We start from the raw sequence: 26,004 nt of genomic DNA on the forward strand, positions 1-26,004 counted from the left end.
CCACAGTCTCACAATGGTCCGTTGATAACAGGAGGACCTGCAATGTCACAATAGACCTTTGGCTCCATGCAGCCGTGTAGTGTCACAAAGGCCTCTTGGTTTCACCAGGCCCCATAGTATGAAAATAGTCCTCTTGGTTCTGTGGTGACCCCCAGGGTCACAATGGTCTCACTGGTTCCATGAGGCCTCACAGTGTCACAATGCTTTGCTTATTCCATGGATCCTCATAGTGTCACAATGATCTCCATGATTCCATGAGTCCCCTCAGTGTAACAATGATCTTCTTGGCTCCATGGTGCCCCACAGTGTCACAATGGCCCCTTGGTTCCATGAGGCTGTGAAGTGTCACAATGGCCTCTCCATGATTACATAAGGACTTGCAATGTCACAATGAACCTTTGGCTCCATGTGGTCTTGCTGTATCACAACGATCCCTACATTCCATGGAGCCACACAGAGTCAGCACGATCCCCTTGGTTCCATGAAGCCCAGCAATGTCACAGTGCTCTCCATGATTCCATGAGGCCCCACAGTGTCACAATGGTCCCTTGGTGTCATAGGGCTCCACAGTGTCAAGGTAGTCCCATGGTCTCACAGGGCCCCACAGTATAACAATGGTCCCTTGGTGTCACAGGGCCTCACAGTGTCACAATGGTCTCTTGGTTCCATGACCCTGTGCTGCTGCATTCCCCCCTCCCCTTCTCAGGCTGCCCTGCCAGCTGAGAAATGCTCCTTGGGCCTCGGCCTTGGCCAACAGCCCCTGGGCTCAGCTCCTCTGCAGCTCATCACAAACACTGTCTGTTCCAGGCACTGCTGCTGCGCACCCAGCTCCTGGTTTCTGTAGGAGCAGCCCTGGGAACTGTTTGTGTTCCCTCAGTGGCACAACATCCCTGTTCTCACACTGGCAAAGAAAGCTGCTGGTGCCAAGTGCGGCCAGGATGAACCATTGCAGGGACTGAAGCTCCTCTCTTGGGGCCCTGCACACAGCGCTCCAAAAGGAGCCCTTGGAGCTCTCCTGGGCCAGCGACTCCCTCTGAGTGGGGCCTCTCCCAGCCGGGCACTCTCCCGTTTGCTGCACTTGGGGATCCCAAACAATGATGGAGCCTGCGCTGATCCCCCCATTCCTCCAGGCTCCTCCAGGCTCAACCCTTTGGCCTTTGCTGGGGAGATGCCAAAGGATCCACAGTGAGCATTGCCTGCCCTCAGGAGGATTTCTTACAGGTGTCTAGCACTGATTTTTGTGTCTGTGTGTACATGGGAGTGCCTGTACTAGGGAAATGTGGCAGAAATGCTGCTCTCTGAGGGCTTGTAGTGCCTTGGATAGCTGAGTCAGTCAGGCCTGTAAGTAAGGTTACATCATGACAAATAAGTTATGAGGTTTTTTTTTTGCAAAGTTTACTATGTTGTAAGCTAAGTTGAATATTGTTTAATGTTATTCCACTAATAAATCTCTAAGTCATTGGTTGTAAGTGAGGTTAAATTCTGTTAAGTGCTGTTCTTTTCCTAAATTGTGAAGTTGAAGATATCAGTTAAGGTTAAGGTATCAGTGAAGTCCTGTTAAGTTTGACCTTTGTCAAGCTTTTATTTCTTTATTCATTTTATCCTTGCCCTCACTGTCCTTGTGTCTCACACACACTGGTACAGTTCTCAGCTCATTTCTGGTTTGATTGTTTGGATTCTGTTTGGTTTTGTTGTTGCTTTGTTTCCTTGTTGTGCCTGAAGTGTCCAGTCAGGAGAAGAGTGACTCTTGCCAAGGAACTTTGTGCTGCTGTCCCTTAATATTCAGTCTGGTTTTTGCTGCTCCCTTGCTGGGGATTTCTTCAGCGCTCTCAAGGCCTCGTTGGTAATAGGGTGAAGGAGCCCTGGCCCAAGCTCTGGCCCTGGCGGACATGGGGACGCTGCCGGGGGGTCCCTGTCCCCCTGTGCCACCCCCAGGGCCCCGTCCCCCCGTCCCCGTGTCAGGCTCTGGGGTCAATCTCATGGAACATCCTCTGGGGGACGCTGCGGGGCCGGGGGTGGGGGGACCCGGGGGGACAGGGGACCCCGCTGTGCACGAGCAGCGTTGGACTGCTCTGGGGGGAACTGTGAGGGGACCGGGGCAGAGTGACCTCCCCGGTGACCTCACACAGCCCCTGTGATGTCACAGCCCCTATGATGACACACAGCTCTTTTGCAATGTCACACAGCCACCAGTGATGTCACAGCCCACTCTGGGTTGTCACACAGCCCCTGTGATCTCACACAGCTAACTATGAGATGCCACCCTATGATGTGCTACATCTGCTTTGTGATGTCACAGAAGTCTCTGTGATGTCACAACCTGCTCTATGATGTTACACAGCCACCAGTGATGTCACAACCCACTCTCTGATGTCACAGAGCCACCCTCGATGATGGCAGAGACTGCTCTATTGCCTCACACTATGATGTCACAGACAGCTTTGTGATGTCACAAACCCCTCAGTGATGCCACGAGACCTTTTCTGTGCTGTCATACTGGCACTCTTTAATGTCACAGCACATACTTTGAACCTCACGGTCAGCTCTATGATGTCATCCAGCCATGCCATGGTGCCACAGCCTGCTCTGTGATGTCACAAAATCTCCTCTATGATGCTGTAGCTGCTCAGCGACTTCTACAACAAACTCTCAGATGTCATAGACCAATCTGTTGACTTCAAAATTGCTTCCTAGAGCACTATATTCTAATACTTGATAAAGATCCTGAACTGTGGAGTAAATAGCTCAGGTTAAAATCTTTCTGTCCGATCATGATCAGAATCAATCAGAGCTGTATTTATACAAATATATCTGGTATTCCATCATTAATCCTGTGGGACAAATTGGGGTAAAGTTCAATTCCACCTCTCCAATCCTTTACACATTAACCTTTGACAAATTCTTGGGCTGGGATTGGATCCAGCTGTTCCCAGTCTCCTCTCTTAGAAGGAATTTTAGTAGTCTAGGAGCCCTGCAAGGGTTTGAGGATCCATGGTGGCTGTTGGGTGTACTTTCTGCACCTCATGTATCAGGAGGAGTTTCTCCAATAAAGAAATAAAGCTTTTTGCTGAAGCTCCCACTGTGCCCATGACAGGAACCCCTGTGAGTGTCTGGGATACCCTGGCTCTTTGGCAGCCTGGGGACTCCTGGGATGTCACCGTGGACCCCCGTGAGTGCCTGTGACAGATCGGTGCCTTTGCAGCCCAAGGTGACCTGGGATGTCACCATGGAATGGCTGAGAGTGCCTCTGACCACAGGGCTCTTTACCATCCTCAGAAGGCCCTGGAAGGTGTCCATGGAGCCCCTGTCTGTGCCTGTGACATTCCAGCTCTGGAACAGCCTGGAGACTCTTGGAATGTCCCCACGGAACCCCTCTGAGGGCCTGTGACAAATCTGATCCTTAGCAGGTAACCATCACCAGGCCCCTGTTGCTATGGTCAGTTTCCATGGCAACCATCACAAACCCCCTGTTGCTATGCTCAGTCCCTCGGCAGCTCCATGGAGACCCCATGCCAGGGGTGGTTGCCATGGACACCAGCTCAGGCCTGCAGCCACAGCCCGTTGCCATGGCAACCATTGGCAGCCCCATCCCAGGCTCATGGGATCCCAGAACCACAGAATTGGCTGAGCTGGGAGGGACCCATCAGGATCCTCCAGTCCAACTGCTGGCCCTGCACAGGACACCCCAACAATGCCAGCCTGGGCCTGGCAGCGCTGCCCAAACGCTGCTGCAGTTCCGAGAGCCCTGGAGCTGGGACCCTTCCCTGGGGAGCCTGGGCAGGGCCCCAGCAGCCTCTGGGCAAAAACCTTTCCCTGACATCCAACCTCAGCCTGCCCCGACTCAGCTGCAGCCGTTCCCTCCACTCCTGTCCCTGGGCACCAGAGGGAAGAGGTTCCCACAGCCCCAGCCAGGGACCCGCTCCCAAGGCTGTTGCCATGGCCAGCAGGGCTGGGACCAGCTGGGATGCTCGGTTTCCATGGGCCAGGGTTCAGGAATGGGATTCCTCAATTTCCTGCCCCTGCTAAAACCGTGCTGCCTTCGCTGCCCTCCCGCCTCCCATGGAAAGGACAAAAGGCAAAGATCCTGGGCTGGGATAAGAACAATTTATTGGGAACAACAATGAGATAAGGAACAAACAGAAAAAGAAATTATATTGATAACAGAAGGGATAAATGAAACAGTTTACTGGGAAAACTAATACATCAACAACAGGCTCTTCCTGGCCACAATTTCCCCTGTCTGGAAAGGACACCCTTCTCCTCAGGGAGAGAGAGGGAGTCCCTTTCCTGCCCCTGGCAATGTTCTGAGGTGCGAGTGAATGTAATGACACGGCCATGGCCAGACCCTCATGTTCTTCCGTCCCACATCATGTCTTTGGCAAGGGCAGGAAAAGGGACAGGTGTTTTTCCAGCATAGACCACAGGGAAACTGGATCACCAGGGTTCTTCCCAATGTGGGCCCTCTAATGGGGGATGAAGCTGGAGTGGTGCATGAAGCTGTTCCTGCATTTTTGGCATTTGCAGGGCTTCCCTTACTGGTGGGTCCGTTGGTGTCTGGTCAAGTGAGAGCTACTGGTGAAGCTTTTCTCACACTGGGGACACTTGTAGGGCCTCTCCCCTGTGTGGATGCGTCGGTGGGTAATGAGGGTGGAGTTGTGCTTGAAACCCTTCCCACAGTCGGGGCAGTGGAAGGGCCTCTCATCCGTGTGAATCCGCTCATGCAGGAGGAGATGGGAGCTTGTCTGAAACCTCTTCCCACATGTGGCACACTGGTAGGGCCTCTCCCCAGTGTGGATGCGCCAGTGCTTGATGAGGTTGCAGTTGCGCTTGAAGCCCTTCCCGCACTCAGGGCAGAGGAAGGGCCTCTCCTCAGTGTGAATCCGCTGGTGCTGGAGGAGATTGGAGCTGCTCGGAAACCTCTTCTGACACTGGGGACACTCGTAGGGCCTCTCTCCAGTGTGGAGACGTTGGTGGGTCACAAGGTTGGATCTGTAGCTGAAGCCCTTCCCACATTCCCCACACTCGTAAGGCCACTCCCCAGTGTGGATCATCTGGTGGCTGATCAGGTTGGAGCTCCACCTAAAGCTCTTCCCACACTCCAAGCACTTGTGGGGCTTCTCCCCATCATGAAGCTTTTTATGGACCACCAGCTCTGAACTCTGGCTGAAGCTCTGTCCACCTTCCTGGCTCAGGGTGGCTCTTTCTTCTTCAGAGCACCCTGAGCTGGGTTTGGAGCCCCTCCTCATGGGGGATTCCTGAGGTTTTTCTTCCCTGTTGGATTCCTGTGTGCTAGAATCACTCAAAACGGTCTCTTTCACGAGGTTCTGCCATGCAGATTTTTCTTCCCTGGTCTCCATCCTCAGTTTCTTCCCTGGGGAAGGAAGGACAAGGAGAGGATGGGATTTGCCTCCATGCCAGAGGGAAGGGGAAGGAGATCCCTCCAGTACATCCCTGGCAGGACAGGGCTGACAGCAGATTTGTCCTGCAGCCGGGGCCTGTGCTGGGCGGGGAGATGGAGCAGGAGAGAGGGGGAAATAGAAACTGACTTCCTCCTCACCTATCTGGGTGTCCCGGGGCTCCTTCGTCTTCCTCACAGCCTCCTTCTCCATCCAATCAAGGTTTGGGAATGGGAAATCCTGGTTTGGGAAGAAAACAAAGGGTGCGCCCATTTTCTTTTGTACTGGTTTGAAGGCAAACCTTTGGAGCGTCTTAAGGAGAATTACAATTTAAAAGAAAACTAAGATCAAGGCAATGATACAGAAACACTGCCTTAAACTGACAGAGTCAGGATATAACCTGACACCCTGTTGGTCAGGGTGGTGGCAGCTGTCCCAGTAAATGGTGACTGCAGTCCTGTTGGAGAGATGAAGGTGATTCTGTTGAAGCAGTGATCGTGCAGAAGGGTCTGGTCTTCCTTTGGAGGTCCAGTGGTGGTTATGGAGCTCTTGTCCTCTGGCAATCCAGTAGGCAAGCTGCTCCTGGTGTGGCAAGTCTCAGCTTATATCCAGGTAGGAATGCTTGGATCCTCCCCCTGGGCGGAGCATCCCACAATGGGAGGATGGAATTTTATCAGTCCTGCAGTGACAATCAATGACCCATTCACATAAGATATCTCCCCTGAAGGGTGTTATCAGGGCTGAGTCATGGAAGAGATAAAGAACACTGCCCCACCTCTTTATAGCAGTTGCTGAAGGTGGGGATTGAAAACATGCATTTGGTTACATCTTGCATGGCAACCTGAAACAGTGGGGTAATCCCTGCTCAGGGGGTGAACACCACCCCCCTTACCCAAACTGGCTCAGCTGTAAAACCCCCACCCTGGGAAGGGCACACACAGAGGACAATGTCACACTTACCCTGCCCCAGGGGAGCCCTCTTTTTCCTGTCATTCCCTTCCTGTCCCCCCTTTTCTATCCCATTTACTGTTCAATAAAATTCATTTTGGGTTTGGTCTCATTATCACCTTAATTGGGGCAGAGGAATCTAACACTTTTCTTAACCAGACTCACCAGACTGTGAAATTATTTTGGCACAGTGAGTTTAGGCACTGTTCTCTGACCCCAAGTGCCTTTGACAACACCATGGTTCCCTCCTCTGAGGAGGTTGTGGTTCTCTCTGGAGGAACTCTTTGAAACTGGGCTGCAGCTTCCTCTGAGTGACTTATGGGAGAACTGATGAGGTAAATTGCCTTTGTGGGCCTGGAGTGTAAAGAAAATATTTTGTTGTCCTTCTATTACAGCGACCTGATGAAGGTCTTCAGGGTGAGAAAAGTGGACCAGAGTCTTGGTTCATGATCAGAAGGCTGGATTTATTGATATATGATATATAATACATTATAACTATACTAAAAGGAATTAAGAGAAAAGTTGCAGAGGCTTGCTAAGCTAAGAATAGAAAGAAGAGAATGAATAACAAAGTTCTGTGTCCAGCAGAAAGCAAGGACCAACTCTCCCGTGAGTGGTCAGCAAATCCAAACACTCACAGAAGACCAATCACAGATGCTCCTGTTATATTCCAAATCAGCAGATAATTATTGTTTGCATTTTTCTTCTGGGGCCTCAGCTTCCCAGAAAGGACAAATCCTAAAAGAGAGGATTTTATGAAAAAATGTCTGTGACATCCTTCCTTGAAATGTTTTTTCAAATCACTGGAGGAAAGGGAGCAAATGATACCAGCGAGACTGACAAGGTTCATTCACCCCATGGTGAGGAACACAAGGCTGCTAAAAGTCCTACAAGAAGCTCAGCTCAAGTAGCTAAATTCCCAAATAACTCCTGAATTCCCAGGCTTGAGTTCTTTGTGAAATGTGAGAATCATTTTTCTCTTCATCCCTGTCGCCTTTGTGACAGCTACAAAGAGTTTCCTTTCCTTTTAATGATATCTGTCTTGGGCTGAATTCACACTTTTATCAGAATATGCTAGCAGCTGAGCTGGAGCTGTGCAGGAACCAGTGGAACTTGGAATTGTCAAAAATTGCTTGTACAGTCAGTTTATTAATGTTTGGGATTTGTTTGCATTTTCATCACATCTGACTTGTGGGAAAATCAAATATTCATCAAAGTGATTTATGCAGAGTCAAGTTTGATTTCTGCCAAATTATTTTGTCCAGTGCCCAGGGGATGCTCGAGGGGTCTCTGTGCCTCTCGCCCTGAGGGATGCTTGGCAGGGGTTTGGGGGGCTTGTCCCTGTCCCTGTCACCCCAGGGCATTCCCCCAGGAGTGTCCCTGTCCCTGTCACCTCAGGCCCTTCCCCAGGGGGTCTCCGTTGTTCTCACCCAGGAAATGCCTGGGATTTCTCCCTCCCTCTCATACCCTGTGCCAGAGCGTGCTAGGGGCAGTCTCTGTCCCTCTCAGCCCAGGGGATGCTTGGGGCTCTCTGTCCCCTCACTCTGGGGGATGCTCGGGGGGTCTCCATCCCTCTGGCCTCAGGGAATGCCTGTGCAGGGCTGGGGACCAGGGGCTCTGTGTCCCTCTCACCACTGAGGGTGCTCGGGGCTGGGGGGGCTCTCCGACCTTCTCAAACCTGGGGAGGCCGGGGGGGTCTCTGTCCCTCTCAGCCCTGCTGTGACCCCACCCAAACATCATCGGGCTCAGAGGGACAGAGACACCCCCAAAGCCCCAGAAGGGCTGAACCTTGGATTTGGTTTGGGGCTGAGGATTTAGGAAGGGGCGGGAATTGGGGCTGGGCTTGGAGTTGGGGCTGAGATTCGGATTAGAGCTGGGATTGGGGTTAAGGCTGGACATGGGATTGGCTTTAGGGCTGGGGTTGGGATTGGGTCTAGGGCTAGACAATTCTGGCACTGGGATGAGATTAAATACAGAACTGTGAGTGTGTTTAAACATGGAGTGAGACTGAGACCAGGATCAGGGTCAGGTTTGGGACTGAGCTCACCCAGAGCGGGACAGGGAGAATGTTACGGTGGGAAGGTTTAGGGAAAATCCTGGTTTGGGGAAAAACAAGCTGTGAATGCCTTGTGTTGGGGATTCCTCCCACCCATGTCCTTTTCTAGAAGTCACCTGATGTCCAAAAATCAAGAGTGAATCACAAAACCTACCAGGAGTTTCCCATTTCCAGTCTCATCCCTCTTGGGTTATGGTTGGTCCCCCATCTCAGGGCTGGTGGGGATCCCATGGGTCCTGGGGATCCCCCCTCTCCAGGGTCCTGCTTTTGGATTTTGGGAGGTTCTGGGGTCCCAAGGTCCCCCTCTCCAGCCTCCTCTCAATCCAGCCACTTGGGGTTCCCCTTTCTTTCCACCACCCTGTCCTTGTTTAGGGCAAATTTGGTTGAAACCCTCCAAAAGGAGTTTCCTCTAGAATGCCGATTCAGCAGCCCCACCCTCAGCCAGCCCGGGAAAATATTTCCGGGGAGAAAAGTGGAAAAAAACTTTATTCTACAGGCAAAGTATTCACCAGCACAAAAATTGAACAATATTAAGCAATAAAACCTCCTGCTGCTCCAAAATAGATGACAAACTCCGAAAGTCCCTCCTTGGGTTGTAGCTCCGTGCACTCAGTGTCTTATCAGTCTCTTATCAGTCTCTTTTCAGTCCCTCCAGCACTGGAAATGCTGGCCCAGGCTCAGCCAGGTGGGCCACAGGTGCGAGCTGCCGGTGGTGTTCTGGCTGTTCAGTGCAGAGCAGATTTAAACAGCTCCAAAGAAAAAGAAAAATCAAAGTCCAGGGAACTTCTCTGCCTCAGCGAGCTAAAAACTAACTAAAAGCAAAGGAGAGCTCTGTCCTGCTCTCTGTCCATCCAGCAGCTGGAATGTGGAGGAGTGAGTTCAGTGTATGAAAACAAACTGCAGCTTCTTCCTCCTCCCCTTCGCTCTCAGAACCAGCCTTAAAGGTGCAGAACTCATTTCTGGGCTAAACAGACCGATGGGGTACGAGCATCATGAAGTCACCCCAGGACACGCCCCTGTCAGGGTCAGGGGGTCCCGTCCCCGCCTCATCTCTGGGCTGCCGGGGGTCCCCCAGCTCCGGTATCGCCCCTTCCCCTCTCCCCATCCCGGGGGTCCCCCGTTCCACAGCCCCGGCTCTCACGGGGATCCCCAAAACCAATGTCCCGCCCCGTCGGCACCGGGCCATCCCCACGTGGACCCCCGGGACCCTCCCGAGGGGCGATCGCGGCTGCTCTCCCCCCGAGAAAGCTCCTCTTGGGGAGCCCGGGGATATCCGGGGCTCGAGTCCGGGATCTGCCGGCTCCGAACACTCTCCAAAAAAACCTCCCGGATACCCCTGGCTGGAGCCGGGGCGAGCTCGGCCTCCGCCCTCACCTGCGGCTCGGGGCTGGGGGCGATGCTCCCGGGGCAGGGGGTGCTGCAGGCTCGGCGTGCGGGCGCTGCGAGCGCCGCGATTCTCCCCCTCCTGCTCCTGCTCCTCCTCTCCCTCCTCTTCCTCCCGCATTTCCTCCGCTGCCAGCCCGGACCCCCCTTTCCCACCGCTCTGCCCCGCGGCCCCGCAGCACCGGCTGCTGGGTGGGGGAGCCCCCGATCGGCCCCAGGGCTGGGCAGGGGCTCGGGGACCCCCCCCGGGCGGATCCGTCCCCCCGGCCCGAGCCCCAAATTCCGCTCCGGGGCCGCGGGGCTCTGCGGGCCCGCCTGGCAACCGGTGAGTCATCGGCGAGAAAAGCTTTGGTTGGCTGGAAATTGTTTACCGCGTCCTCTGATTGGCTGGAATTGTAAAAGGCGCTACGCCCTGCGGGTGTTGCTGGGAGCTGCGGAGGCCGGGCGGGAGCCTTTTCCTGTTTCTTTCTGTTCTCTGAGACCTCTTTCCTTTTTCTTTCTCTCTTTGAGACCTCTTCCCGCTTTCTTTCTCTCCCTTTCTCCTCCCCATTTCTTGTTCCGTTCAGTCCACGCTCAATAATCGTCGGTTGCTTTCCCACGCTCTCATTCGCTCCTTCCCTGGGGCAGAGGCGTCTCTCCCTCGCGGGGTCGTAATCCTGGACAGGGTCCCTTCCCACCCCAGTCTCTGGAAAATGTCCATCAAAGCCACCTTTGCTGTGTGCTCTGGGAGCCCACAGAGCTGCTGGATCTTCTCCCCTTGGGAGGCACGGCAGGAGCAGCACCCTGGGAGCCTCGGGAATGCCCCTCTGGGATCCACGGCACACACTGCCAGGGTCTGGAATTCCAGTTCTCAGCTATGAAAAGATGTTCCTGCCCTTGAGGGCAAAGCTGTCAAGAAGGAGCCAAAAGCCAAGTGGAACAAGATCTTACAGTGGCATTTCACTGCGAGCCTTCATAACTTCCCCCATGGTTGTTGTAGCTCCTGAATTGGGAATTAAATCTGGGCACGGTCTTTGGTGTGAGCTGCCCTGGGTCAAGGGAGACACTGAGAGAGAAACAGAGCAGGGAAAGAGAGGCAGGAGAGAAAAGAGGGCACAAACACAGTCAGCTGAGAAGGTGGCACTCTGAAAACAGACCAGAACTGACTGAAAAGGAATATAACAGAAAGGAATAATTTTGCACCTTTTTTTTACTATCAAAATACAATTTCAGCCCCTTCTCACAAACCTCTTGCCAGTGTCATTCACCAGGGCTGCCAGAAAGTCCTTCATTCTGGGTGGATGTTCCAGGCTGCAGCCACAAGGAAAGAGGGAATGGGGATTTTCCTGCTCCTGGGGAGTTTGACATCCTCAGCTGAGGAGAGGAGGAGACACCAGAAGAAAAGGGCAGCTGGACTTCACCTTTCCACAGGATAAACGGGGCGGGGGAATCTCTCATCCTGTCTGCTGCTGCTCCACAGGGATGTGAGGGCTGATCCCAGAGCCCCAGTGGTGACAGTCAGGGCTGCCCTCAGGGAATGCTTGCCTGGTATTGAGGGGCAGCATGGGAGGACCTGGATCTTGGGGCACCCAGCTGTCCCCCATGTTTGGAGGTGCCTGAGGAGGGCTGGGATGATGCCAGGGACATCCTGCAGTGACATCCCCCCGTCCTGCCCTGGGTGAGCTCAGTCCCAAACCTGACCCTGATCCTGGTCTCAATCTCACTCCATGTTTAGACACACTCACAGTTCTGTATTTAATCTCATCCCAGTGCCAGACTTGTCTAGCCCTAGACCCAATCCCAACCCCAGCCCTAAAGCCAATCCCATGTCCAGCCTTAACCCCAATCCCAGCTCTAATCCGAATCTCAGCCCCAACTCCAAGCCCAGCCCCAATTCCCGCCCCTTCCTAAATCCTCAGCCCCAACTCCAAGCCCAGCCCCAATTCCAGCCCCTTCCTAAATCCTCAGCCCCAAATCAAATCCCGGGTTCAGCCCTTCTGGGGCTTTGGGGGTGTCTCTGTCCCTCTGAGCCCGATGATGTTTGGGTGGGGTCACAGCAGGGCTGAGAGGGACAGAGACCCTCCCCGGCCTGCCCAGGTGTGAGAAGGTCGGAGAGCCCCCCCAGCCCCGAGCACCCTCAGTGGTGAGAGGGACACAGAGCCCCTGGTCCCCAGCCCTGCACAGGCATTGCCTGAGGCCAGAGGGATGGAGACCCCCCAGGCATCCCACAGAGGGAGGGGACAGAGACCCCCGAGCATCCCCTGGGCTGAGAGGGACAGAGACTGCCCCAGACATCCCCTGGCACAGGGTATGAGAGGGAGGGAGAACCCCCAAGCATTCCCTGGGTGAAAATGATGGAGACCCCCTGGGGAATGCCCTGGGGTGACAGGGACAGGAAAAACACCCCCAAACCCCTCCCAAGCATCCCCCAGTGTGAGAGGCACAGAGACCCCTTGAGCATCCCCTGGGCACTGGACAAAATAAACTTGGCAGAAATCAAACTTGACTCTGCATAAATCACTTTGATGAATATATCCTCTTCCCACAAGTAACTTGTGATGAAAGCGCAAACAAATCCCAAACATGAATAAACTGACAATCCAAGCAGTGATGTGGCAATTCCAATATTCATTGCTTCCTGCACAGCTCCAGCTCAGCTGCTGACAGGTTCCGATAAAAGGAAAGTGGAAATTTGGCCCAAAACAGGTTATTAAAAGGAATGGAAAGCTCTGTGTAGCAGTCACAAAGGTGACAGGGATCAAGAGAAAAATAATTTTCACATTTGGTAAAGCCCCCAAGCCTGGGAATTCAGGACTTATTTGGAAATTTAGCTCCTTGAGCTGGGCTTCTTGTGGGACTTTCAGCTGCCTTGCGTTCCTCACCATGGGGTGAATGAACCTTGTCAGTCTCGCTGGTAACATATGGTCCATTTCCTCCAGTGATTTTAATAACTTTATAAGGAAAGACAGCAAATTATTTTCTTTACACTGGCCACCCATAAAAGCCATTTCCCTCATCATTTCTCCCATAAAGAAATAAAACTTTTATAAGTTCCATAAGGTCCCCAGGATGAAGGAGGCACTGTGTCCAAGTTTCCAAGAGTTCTTCCAGAAAGAACCACAACCTCCTCAATGGAGGGAACCATGCTGTTGTCAAAGGCACTTGGGGTCAGAGAACAGTGCCCTGAACTCACTGTGTCAAAATAATATGGCAATACGGTTAAGAAAATTGTTAGAGATATGCCTCTGCCCCAATTAAGGTGCTAACAAGACCAAATCCAAAATGGATTTTACTGAACAGTAAATGTGAGGTAGAGAGAGAGTTGGAAAGAAAGAGAAAAGAGGAGAGAGCAATGGAATGACAAGGGACAGAGACCTCCCCTGGAGCAGGGCAAGTACGACATTATCCCCTGTGTGTGTGGCCTTCCCAGGGTGGGGGTTTTACACCTGAGCCAGGTTGGGTAAGGGGGGTGGTGTTCACCCCCTGAGCAGGGATTACCCCACTGTTTCAGGTTGCCATGCAAGATGTAACCAAATGCATGTTTTCAATCACCATCTTCATCAACTGCTATAAACAGGCGGTTAGTGTTCTTTATCTCTTCCATGACTCAGCCCTGATAATGCCCTCCAGGGCATTATCATTAGCATCTTCTGCTAATGGGCCATTGAGTGTCACTGCAGGACTGATAAAATTCCATCATCCCATTGTGGGATGCTCCACCTGTTGCCATCTGATGCAAGGCAAGGCGACCTGGTTCTGAGGAAACGGCACTGCTACCCAAACTCTCCAGGGTTGATCGGGCCAAGAACATGCAGACACCAACGTGGTGGACGGTCCAAAGGCCTTTATTGCCCCGTCTCGTGGGATTTTGTAATCTGGGAGGTTTTTCTCTACGTCAGGGGGTCTTACCTTACTGTAATTGGTTAATAAGGAGTGGAAAGTTACTAGTGTTAGGGGGGTCTATATTCTTGGGTGATCCCTTATCACTATGCGTTAGGGGGAGAGGAATCCTGCTGCTTTCCGTGACATCGCAAGATTTTCCGTACGCCTGTCCCTATCTACCACATCTCCCCCCCCCCCTTTTTCACAAATGAACGAGGTAGTCATATACATAGGTACTGAGATGAGGCATGAGGTTGTTGACAAAGAAAGGGGTTTGGTAAACCTGGGTAAGATTTTTGCCAGGCAAGCTTAGAAAATCTTGTGACTGGCAGTGTTCCCAGGTCGAATTCACAGCAGTTGTTCCCGGCCTATGAACAGGATGTTGGCCCGTTCTAGGCAGGTCTGAATGAATGAGACTAGCTTGTTCAGCAGGCAAGATCCAAAGGTGACAGCTAAAAGTAGCATTGCCAATGGACCTATTAGGGTAGAAATAAGGGTGGTTAGCCATGGTGATCAATTGAACCAGGACTCGAAGCAACCCTGTTGGACATTCCTTTCTTTCTGTCTCTGAGCCAGTCTGTTTCGGAGTTCTGCCATGGAGTCTCTCACGACTCCCATGTGGTCTGCATAGAAGCAGCACTCCTCCTTCAAGGCGGCACACAGGCCCCCTTGCTGCATGAACAGGAGGTCTAGTCCTCGCCTGTTCTGCAAGACTACTTCTGAGAGTGAGGAGACTGACTTCTCTAGAAAGGAGATGGATTTCTCGATCCTCTGCAGGTCCTCGTCAATCGTTGCCTGCAGCTGTGACAGTCCTTGGTGCTGTGTCGCTAAGGCTGAGACTCCTGTGGCCGTTCCGGCTGCTCCTAGGCCCAGCAGCATTGCGATAGTCATACCTGTTACTATTTCTCTTTTGTGGAGCCGGCTGGGTTCCTCAAAAAGGTGATACACTTCTTCATCTCCGTGGTACAGGACCCTAGGAACAATCAGAACTTGGACACAAAAGTCATTAGAGTCATCGAATTTGGCAAGGAACACACACGGACTCACTCCAGATCGCTGGCAAACCCACATCCCAGATGCCGATGGGACTACCCACTTATTGTTTTTCCTGTTGGGTTTGACCACTTTGGTGCAGACGTTGATTTTCCGCCTAGCTAGGGTTGCATTGCCAAAGCATCTTCCCCGGCCTGTGATTCCTTTGCGGGGGGTGTCCCATCTACATTGGTTGGGTGAATCTGCTGTAGAGTAACTGAAGGGAGTGTTTAAAGCGACTCCTTCGTAAAAGGGAGGTTCGACATCATAACAAAGCCAGCAGGATTCGGTTAGGTTAGGGTTAGATTCGTTCAGGGATTGGAAGGTAGCTTCTAATATACGAAGGATTGGGTCTGAGTCTGACTCGGCTGAGCGGCCTATCTGAAAGGCTTCCGCATGGCCGGTTGGGATATCAGCGACCCTTGCGGGCAAGGCTTTGGGGTGGGTCGCGTTTCTCCCTTTTGGCACGCTTTTAATCACTTTGTTGGGTCCGACCACTCGGGGTGCCGACGGTTGGAGCCTAATAATTCGCACATTCACCCTCTCTTTTGACCCTTGAAGGACTACTGTCCACGTTCTGCCTATTGCCCAACTGGGGTGATGCGGCTGCAAAACTGTCATGTTGTAGTTAGTGCATGTCCGAATTTTTGGGACTTTATGGCAATTTTGATGGAAGGTTCCATGAAAGAAGAGTGGTGTTTTTCAACCGATGGGTGCCCAGTTGAACTGTAAGAATTTGTCAGGCTCTTGTGGCTCCCACCCAGGCCCCGACGGTCTGGCATCTGTGACGATGGTTTCGCAGCCCCAGTGCCCACAATGTCCCCACCTGGGTGACTGCAGTAGCTTTTCTCAGGGTTTGAAGCTGGGCACCAGTAGGATAGGTACATGTGTGTGGCGTGTGGGGAATGGGGGTCTACCTTTGGTTGTCCTGGAAACAGGTCGGTGATGCAGAGCACGAAGGATGGGGCGTTCGGTGTGGTGATTTCTTTGAGCACCTTGTCACTACTAAGGTGTTGCATGACCCACCTGAAGGGCTGATGGGGGTAGTGGTCTGGGCTGGCTTGCCCTCTGGCGACAAGCCCCAACAGCAAAATCACACAGAAACACCGTTGACGCTTGGGTTCCACCCGTGCGGGTCTCTCGGGCGCTGCCTGGCGGCTTGGTGGTCTGTCACTTTCGTCTGGAATGGGGATGTATGCATCACGAGGACGTCCCACGAGCATGTCCTGTAAACAGAAACTCACAACTCTCATCAGTCTCATTCTGCTAGTTGTGAAGGTCGGGCTTGATTGACTCAAGTAGACACCACCTGATTTTGCCGTCCTTTTTGACAGCTGTGTACCCTCGCCCCGTGAGCATCAACCTCCAGCCCCGTTCCCATTCGCCTAGCTCGTTTCTAATTACCACCTGTGGGCCCTCCACTCCTGTTTCTGCTCCCAGGCCTTCTGATCCTCCCTTTTTCATCTGCTCCAGTCGCTCCAGCTGCCTCTGGCCCTCCTGGTACAGCTCCTCAGCCCTCAATACCCGCTCCTCTACATTCTGCTCCATCTGTTTCACAATGCCCTGCCGGGCTCTCACCAGCTCCTGCTTCCTCTGGCGCTCCCGCTCCTCCTGGACCTCCATGCCCTTCTCCCGCTCCATTTCCATCATCTTGTTCAGGTGCTTCTCTTCTTCCGCCAGTTCCTCGAGGATCATCTACTTCTCCAGGACTTGCTTGTCCCAGGTCATGTTGCACTTGGCACTGAGGAACAGCGCGTTCAGTTCCCGTACATCTTCCTCCTCCTTCAGCTTCATCCTTGTCGCTCGCTGCGGCAGCTTCTGCTTCCCCTGCTGCAGCTCCTCATCCACGTCTCTCCTGTGGTCCCTCTCGTCCTCCAGCTCTGCCTTTCTCTGCTCCTCGATCTGTGCCTTTTTCAGGCCTTCTGCAATGTCCAGATGCCTTTCGCTGCGGCGTCCGCTTTGTTGTTGCCGATCTGGAAGTGGCCTTTGACTGGGTCGTGGCTGTTGATGTGAATGACTGACACAGTGCCCTGTTGCGAGGAGAGTGCTTCTTCCAGCATTAGGACTGCTGCTGATGTTGACACTCCTGGTCCCTTTTTTGTGTGAAGTGTTAAAGCCACCAGCTGGGTGCTTTTCCACGCCCAGGACTGCCCTCCCACTCCGTTCACTGGAGGGACTTCTTTAAATTGCCAATGTCCGGGCCAATGTGCTTGGGGAAAAATCGTGCAGTCTGATCCCGTGTCCACCCAAAACTGGAGCCCTATGACGTGGGGATCCTGACTGCCGTAAAGGCGGCATGTCCCCCACACCATCAGGGGCTCCTTCCCTATTCTCATGGCCAAGGCCACCCAGGGATCCCGCTTTGGGGCACCTCCTGCTGGCTCTGTGACACTGGCACGGCTTGTGGCGGTGGGGGGTGCGAGGGTGCTGAGGGTGCTGCATAACTCTGCCATTGTGTTGCTGGCGGGGATGTGAAATTGACTGCTCCCTGTGGGGGCATGGGGTATGAGGGTCCCCTGCCCCACTGGGGGTTGGCATAGATGGGCCGTCTCGCATTTGCAGTGGGAGGAGGCTGAGCATGGCCCGCGCGCCCCCTCCCTCTCCCGTTTCCCCGGGGCCGGGATCTACAGTCCCTAGCGAGGTGTCTTCCCGTAGCTCCTACAGGTCCCTCTCGGGCGTGCTTGGAGTGAGGGTGCTGCCAGGGAAAGCTGTGCCGGCTGGGGACAGCTCGCTGAGTTGCTGCCCTTCCCCGGAAGCCTGGGCTAATGCGGTTGTCCTGCCACTCCTGCTTAATTACAATCCGCCCGGCCCCATCAAAAAGCATGTGGCTTATTTGTGTAATATCAAAAGTGAGCAGATCGTTATTGCTAGAAAGGTCGTCCTCAAGAGTGGGTACTACAGCAGAGTTGATCCCTATTTCTGAAACCGCTTTGGCTTCTTTTGGGTTAACTGGGGTATATGCCCTTTGTTGGTTCCCCCGCGCTCCGGCAACCCACCCCGGGAAAGCGTGCATGGAGGCTGCCGGTGCCCAGTCCCCACAGGCTGCTTTTATTTTTCCCCAATCGGCGAGTTTGTGTTGCGATTGTTTCCCGATATTGTTTAAAGCTTTATTCAGTTTCGCTCGAAACCGCATTAATTCTGCTCTCTCAGTTTCCGAGTCCCAGCCGGACTCGGTTGGCTCTTCCGAGCTGTCTGAGCAGCTATTACTTGACTCTGAGGTGGAAGCTGACTGCCGGTACACTTCCAGCGCTCCGTGCCGTTTTGTTCGGCTTCGACCCTGCTCCTCCCTTCGGGGGTGGTGCCGCTCCCTCTCCCTGGGGTCCCCCCGCCTCCTGCCGGGGGAGGTCCTTACCCTAAAAGGACCTAATTTGAATAGAGCGCTCTGGTTGGTTTTGCACTCTACTGCGGGGACTGCCCCCCTTCCCCGCTCGCCCGCGCATGCGATGTTAAGCAGGCTGGCTGCATTTCTGCCCCCCGCCTCCTCCCTTCCGCCCTCGCCATGTGGTTCGGCGCCATTTTTGAACGCACATGGCGGGGGCGAGTTTTTACTGATCCCGGCGGGGTCCGACAATCCGGCCTCGTTCCGCGCCTCCTCTGCGAGTCGCTGCCAGAAGCATCGCGCGCGCTGCTCTGCTTCTTGCGCCAGACCGGCGGCCAGCGGGGAAGAGACGGATAGAGAAACCGCGGATTTTTCGGACAGTTCCGCGGGGGGGCTAGGACCTGGCGGGCTCCGCGGGAAGGTCGGGGGGTCCTCTGGGGGCTCCGGGGGGTCTCCTGGGGGCTCCGGGGGGTCCGGGCTCGGGAAGGGGTAGAACGCGCCCGGCCCCTGCATATTCCCGCCGTCAATCTGATCGCTCTCAGAGGCGGTCTGTGTCATGGCCCCCACCCCCAGCTTTGGTGTAGCTAATAAACGTATACGCGCGGCTTCCCGCGTCTCCTGTTCTTCTAACGTCTTGCGTAGGGCCTCTTCTACTTTCCCCCATGCTTTGAGGTTTTTACCACTGCCTGTGGACTTAGAGTCCTCTGCTGAGGCGGCAGTGCACTTCTCCCACGCTTCCGAATATAATATATTTACCGGACGTTCGATCGTCCCCAGCTCTAGGAGCCTTGCAATAGCAAGATTAGAGTTCCTGAGCTCACCTTTAGTTCCCCATTGCTCATGAGCCTGACTTACGACCTTCGCTGTGGATTCCATGGTCCACGCTGGTCCGGAGGCGTCCCTCCCGCTGTGGTCAGGCCTGCTGCCACAGCCGCTGTCCTCTGTCCAGGAGAATCCCCGTTCCCCGGGCACAGATCGGCTCCCGGGTGTCGGCACCAGATGTTGCCTTCTGGATCAAGGCAGGCGACCTGGTTCTGAGGATCAGCATGGCGACCCAAACTCTCCAGGGTCGCTTGGGCCAATGACACACGCAGACACCAATGTGGTGGACGGTCAAAAGGCGTTTATTACTTCTTCTCGTGGGGTTTTATAGTCTAAGGGGTCTCTACATCAAAAGGGGGTTTGTTCTTCTTATCTATGGTTAGTAGGGAATGGAAAAGTACTGGGTAAGGAATGGAAAGTTACTGGCACTACTGTTAGTGGGGCCGCACCCCTAGGGTGATCTCTTATCTTAGAGGAACAGGGGGTCCTGCCTTTCCATGACATCGCGAGATCTTCCGGAGCGCCTGTCCCTATCTACCACAGTGCCTTGGGGTGGTCTGATCCCAAATTTGGGGATTTGGGGGTTGTTTGACAACAAAATTTGGAGGTTTTGGGGTGGTTTAATCCCAAATTTGGGGATTTTGGGGTGGTTTGACCCCAAATTTTGGGGGTTTTGGGGTGGTTTGACCCCAAATTTGGGGCTTATGGGGTGATTTGGCAACAAATTTTTGGGATTTGGGGGTTTTGGGGTGGTTTAATCCCAAATCTGGGGGGTTTAGGGTGGTGTGACCCCAAATTTGGGGCTTTTAGGGTGGTTTGAGATGCTTTAATCCCAAATTTGGGGCTTTGGGGGTAATTTAGGACAGGATTTCAACCAAAATTTGGGGCTCTTGAGGTGGTCTGACCCCAAATTTGGGGATTTTGGGGTGGTTTGACCCCAAATTTGGGGGTTCTGGAGTGGTATGGGGGTGATTTGACAACAAAATCTGGGGATTTGGGGTGGTTTGGGGTGGTTTGATCCTAAATTTGTGGATTTGTGGTGGCTTGACCCAAAATTTGGGCATTTTCGGCTGGTTTGGGGTAAGAATTCTGTGTGTCTCGGGCTCTTGCACAAATCCAACCCGGCCGGCTCTGGACCCTGGCCCATGCAGTCTCACATGGACAAAGTTTATTTTCTACTCCAACATTTATAGTTTATAATTTTCCAAAAGTGAAAAAACGTGAAGTTTATTTTCTGACTCCAACATTTATAATTTTGCAAAAGTGACAAAATGTGAAGTTTATTTTCTGACTCCAACATTTATAGTTTATAATTTTCCAAAAGTGAAAAAACGTGAAGTTTATTTTCTACTCCAACATTTATAGTTTATAATTTTCCAAAAGTGAAAAAACGTGAAGTTTATTTTCTGACTCCAACATTTATAATTTTGCAAAAGTGTAAAAATGTGAAGTTTATTTTCTACTCCAACATTTATAGTTTATAGATTTCCAAAAGTGAAAAAATGTGAAGTTTATTTTCTGACTCCAACATTTATAATTTTCCAAAAGTGTAAAAATGTGAAGTTTATTTTCTGACTCCAACATTTATAATTTATAATTTTCCAAAAGTGTAAAAATGTGAAGTTTATTTTCTGACTCCAACATTTATAATTTATAGATTTCCAAAGTGACAAAATGTGAAGTTTATTTTCTACTCCAACATTTATAGTTTATAGATTTCCAAAAGTGACAAAATGTGAAGTTTATTTTCTGACTCCAACATTTATAATTTATAGATTTCCAAAAGTGACAGTGGACTGGAAGGTGACAGTGCCACCTCTCCAATGACCCTGCTCAAACCAACAGTCCATCAATTTCTCCTCCTCCATAAAGGAATGGAAAACAATGAGTTATTTACAGAAATTGTGTGAGAAAGTTCACTACAAGAATGTCAACATCAGAAGGCTTAGAAAATCTTAAAAAACCAGGGCGACATCTCACCCTTTTCCATTTAAAAAAGAAAAAAAAGAGAAAATTAACAATATGGAAAAGAAACCTTGTGCCTCGTCTGCAGCCTGCAACGAGAGATGGTGGTTCAGAATCACAGGATGATTTGAGGATTATCATTATGAAAAAATAATACAAAAATTTCAAAACGTAATAATACAAATAAATATTCAAAAAATAATAATTATAATTCTAATTATAATAACAATATAATTAATACAAATACAAGTATATAAATATAAATACAAATATAAATATAAATATAAATACAAATACAAATACAAATATAAATAAATACAAATTCAAAAACTAAAAAACATTTGATTTTTTGATGATTTTTATCAAAAAGAATATATTATGATTTTTATTTTATTATTCTGCACACAGTGAGATGGCTGACTGTGCACAAAGCCTTTGCCCACCGGCCGTGCGGGGTTTCACCCTGCATTCCCCGTTTTGGTTTTTGAAGAAGCCGCTCCCAAGCACCACGAGCGCGTTCTACAAGAGCTCAACCAATTGTGACAGTGGAGCCCTGGAAAAAATTAGAGATGGAATCTAAAATGTTGGGCTTTGTGCTTTTCCAGATCAACTGCACCTGCGTAAGCAGAATGATAAATTATATAATTGTTAGATGTGATGATTGTTCAGTCATTAAATGTAATTATTATATAACCATAAGAAGAATAGTGAGAAACTATGTTGGAAATTCAGAGAGGGGCTAAATTTATGTATACACTAGAACAATATAAGTTTAATAATTAACATGAAAGTTATGTAACGATAGAGTATAAACCATGATCATTTCGGATGTATGGTCGGAGTCAGATTTGGGTTGAATACGCCCCGATTCCCAGAGCTCTTAATAAAAAGCACCGCATATAATCCCCCGTGATTCTGTGTTTCTGAACGCTAACAGTCGGAGGACGAGGGACACCAAACTTGTGTGAGACACCCCACAGGTGCAGCAACTGCCGCACCTTCTGCAATGCGCAGGCAGGACCATTGTCGGTTTTAACAGTAGAAGGTGTTGTTATCACATTTCTAGAGTGGCTTGGGGGTGATTTGACAACAAAATTTGGGGATTTTGGGGTGGTTTGGGGTGGTTTGCTAGCAAATCCCTGAGAGTCCCAGCTCTCAGGCTGCCACAGCTCTCGGCTATACCATCTTACATCGTGTCGGGGTCACCACTTGTCATTCTCACATTTCTAGAGTCCCAGCTCTCAGGCTGCCACACCCCTCGGCTGTCATATCTTCAATCATGTCGGGGTCACCAATTCTTGTATTCATATGGTTATTATCTTATTTCTGGAGTCCCAGCTCTCAGGCTGCCACAGCTCTCAGCTGTCCTATCTTCTATCACGTCGGGGTCACCAATCGTTGTATTCGTATTGTTGTTTTCATATTTCTAGAGTCCCATACCTTCTCAGTGGTTTTCTCACAAGCAGCTCTTCACAGCAGTGTTGTTCCTGCTTCTTCTTCAGGGCTCCTCCAAGGCTCTCCCTGACGGGCCGACCCACTCCCTTTTATCCCAGTTATCTTCATTGGCCACAGCTGCCGCCCAATTAAGGACATCACAACTGCGGCCCATTTAGAACAACCAGGATCGGGGCAAGGCCACTTGTACAATACATAGATTTTACTACTACTTCTACTGTAGAAGGTATGCCCAGAACGGCAAAGGCCTGCCTCCAGTGGGCGAGGACATCACGGGCCTTCTCCCCAGTGTGAGCAGAAGCCCACGCAGCAGAGGAGAACGTGTCCACAGTGACATGCACATACTGGAGCCGGCCAAACTCGGCAACCTGGGTGACATCGGTCTGCCAAAGCTCCAAGGCCCTAAGGCCTCTGGGATTTACCCCTGCTGGTAGAGGCGGAGCAAGTGCGTGGCAGTCATCACACGACTCGACAATGTCACGAGCCTCAGCTGGCGTCAGCTGAAACTGCTTCTGCCGGGTATGTGTGTTCTGGTGGAAAAACCCACGCGATGCCTCGGCCTGTGCGAGTGTATCAGGCTGAGGCGCTGCCCACGCTGGGTTAGCCAACTTGTCAGCCCTTGCGTTACCTTCCACTATAAAACCTGGCAAATCGGTGTGACTCCTCACATGCAGAACATAGAATGGATGAACCCGGGCCTGAATGGCACACCACAAGGTCTTCAGTAAATGAAACAAGGCAGGATCTTCAACTTCCTGAAGGGCGGCTGTGGTGAGCTGGGGGTCGGTCTCTTTCTTCAGGCAACAACAAGAGGACACAGTCTCAAGTTGCGCCAAGGGAGATACAGGCTAGAATTAAGGAGGAAGTTTTTCACAGAAAGAGTGGTCAAATACTGGAATCATCCACCCAGGGAGGTGGTGGAGTCACCATCCCTCAATGTGTTTAAGGGAAGACTGGATGTGGCACCTGGTGCCATGATCTATTTGAGGTATTAGAACATGGGTTGGACTTGATGACCTTAAAGGTCTCTTCCAACCTAGAAATTCTGTGATTCTGTGTGTGATTCTGTGATTGCTGACCTCCTTCAAAACCGGATGACCCAACCTCTGTGCGGTATCAGCCACACAGGCGGAATCCGTGACCAAGTTGAAAGGTTCCTGGGAAAATTTCTCAAGTGCCATGACAGCAGCGTTCAGTTCAACCAATTGGGCTGACCCATCCCCATGGCCTTCCAGAACCTGCCACTCAGATCCATCCCTCCAGGTAACAATGGCCTTTCCTATTCTCCCTGAACCGTCGGTGAAGACGGTGGGTCCTTGCACGGGTTCCTGGCTACTTTTGGGCCGCAAAGATATTTGTGTGAATTTTGCCATTGCAGTAGCCTATGGCTGGGCAGATGATAAATGATCTGCCCTGAAAGGTTTTCCAGAACACTCTGCAGGGACACACTGTTTGCAAAGCTCCAGTCAAAATCCTCCCGTTTCACTGGGAGTGTGATCTTTGCGGGATCCACACCCATCAATTGCAAACACCGTTTCTGGCATTTGATTATCAAGCGAGCGATCAGCTCAAACAATGGGGTTGCCGTCTTCTGCGGCTGATGGGACAGAAAAACCCATTCCAGAACGTGCAAGGAATCAACCATTTCTCACTCCTTTGGCCAATGATGGAGTGGGATGCGAATCTGGAGTGGTGATGAACACAGTGACATCAACGGAGGGATCAATGCGTTAAACCTGACAAGCCGAAACAGCTCGCTGAGCCACCTCCAACGCCTTACGCGCCTCAGGGGTCAGCGTGCGAGGCGACTTTAGATTGTTAGCGTTCAAAAACACATAATCACAGAGCGATTATATGCAGTGCTTTTTATTTAAGAGCTCTGGGAATCGGGGTATTACCCAAATCTGATCCCAACCATGCATCCAAGATGATCATGTTTTTATACTCTATCGTTATATAACTTTCATGTTAATAATGAAACTTATATTGTTCTATTGTATACATAGATTTCAGTAAGCTTGGCCCCCCTCTGAATTTCCAACATAGTTTCTCATTATTCTTCTTATGGTTATATAATAATTATATTTAATTACTAAACAATCATCACATCTAACAATTATATAATTTATCATTCTGCTTACGCAAGTGCAGTTGATCTGGGAAAAGTCAAAGCCCAACATTTTAGATTCTATCTTTAACTTTTCCCAGGGCTCCATTATCAAGATCAGAGTCTCCTTTCAACAAATCATACAGAGGAGACAGCTGTGTGTCGCTTAGTCCCAAGAACGGATGTAACCAAGTGATGACACCCACCAATTTCTGAGCATCATTCAGTGTCTTCACAGAATGCACAAATTGCACCTCCTGGTGACGGATCGTCCGTTCCAGAGTTTTGACCCCCAAGTTCTTCCAAGGCGGTTGTTGTTGAACCTTTTCTGGAGCCACCTGCAGTCCATGAGCATGCAAAGCATTGAGCAACCGAGGCTGAATCCTCAGCAGCTCATCCTCAGAGGATACAGCCACCAAAATTTCATCCATATAATGATACAGACGCGCATCAGGAAACTGCTTGTGAACTCCAGACAAGACAGGAGAATTCTGCATGCCCTGGGGCAACGTCCTCCATTGGTATCTCTGTGCAGGCTCAGCCTCGTTAATCGCTGGCACCGAGAAGGCAAACTTCAGTCTGTTATCGGGATGCAAAGGAATCATAAAGAAACAATCCTTCAGATCCACCATGAGGACCGGCCAGTCTGCGGGAAGCATGGTAGGCGATGGCATGCCCGCCTGCAATGTTCCCGTGCTTTCCATCACAGCATTGACCTTCTGGAGGTCTCGCAACAACCTCCATTTCCCAGATTTCTTTTTGATGCAGAAGACAGGAGTGTTCCGGAGACTGGTAGAAGGCTCCAGATGACCTTGTGTGGGAATCCACAAAATTAAAGGATTTTGGGAAAGCTGCAAGATGCAGGCCTCAGAGAGAGCAGAACTGTGAGCAGAGCTATACAGCAGCCATGAGATAGGTCAGCAAAAGAATTATTTAAACTGTAGAAAAGCAAGGGCAAATAGAACAATGGTCTGTGCATTAACACTTGTCTGAATAGCTCTCTAAGCTACAGAAAGTTTATCTAGCAAGATATTGGGAAGGTTAAAGCTTAATAATGGAGCTCGGTGCATTGTGTTTTAAGGCTTACAAGCAGGTATTGTATTCAAAATAAGAAAGTGTTGTTTTAACCAAAGGTACGTGTGCTTATGGGGATTGGATAGAACTACTGTCAATGTGCTTTTGCTTTGTGTGATTGGTCAAGAAATTTATAAAGTAAGTTGTAACATTAAGTTCTTGGTCTGCTGCCTGGAATGTGAGCTGCTGGCATCTTCCCATTGTCATAACCATGTTATGAGACTGATGCTGAAAATTAAAGCAGCTCGGGGCATGTTCTACAGCAGCTCTGTCTGGTTCATGGTTTGTACAAAGCCCCCCTGCCAGCTCCACCCTGGTCCAACTACTCCTGCACCAGGTTCTGTAGGGCGTCCAGTTTATCTTGAGGGAGGGGCCACTGCTTCTCCCAGACAGGTTTGTCCACCAGCCACCGAATAGGAGGCGTAGGACACTCTGCACCCTTCATCGCAGTGACCCCCATCAAAAATCCGTCCCGATGCGCTCCCCCCAGACAGACAGAACATCCCTCCCCCAGAGGTTGGCAGGAGTAGAAGTGACATCAGGCCTGACCCAGGCTGTCTGTCCCTCCGGGTTCGTGACCAGCACG

At 51.1% G+C, this 26,004-nt stretch overlaps 2 protein-coding genes across 2 annotated transcripts in view; one reads left to right on the forward strand and one right to left on the reverse strand.

Annotated features, from left to right (window-relative positions):
* The window catches only part of LOC134434649 (zinc finger protein 883-like), a 149,927-nt gene that overhangs the window by 101,529 nt on the left and 22,394 nt on the right, over nt 1-26,004 (forward strand). The gene's annotated exons all lie outside the window — the stretch shown is intronic.
* Nucleotides 4,115-26,004, reverse strand: part of LOC134434675 (zinc finger protein 271-like) — a gene marked incomplete at its 5' end in the record, with an annotated part of 28,678 nt that continues 6,788 nt past the window's right edge. Inside the window, one exon of the mRNA XM_063183313.1 lies at nt 4,115-5,179. Within this exon, the coding sequence (XP_063039383.1) occupies nt 4,533-5,179 (647 nt within the window). The remainder of the gene's footprint in view (nt 5,180-26,004) is intronic.

This window comes from Melospiza melodia, unplaced genomic scaffold, assembly GCF_035770615.1.
Source record: "Melospiza melodia melodia isolate bMelMel2 unplaced genomic scaffold, bMelMel2.pri scaffold_45, whole genome shotgun sequence".
In the NCBI taxonomy this organism is placed as follows: Eukaryota; Metazoa; Chordata; class Aves; order Passeriformes; family Passerellidae; genus Melospiza; species Melospiza melodia.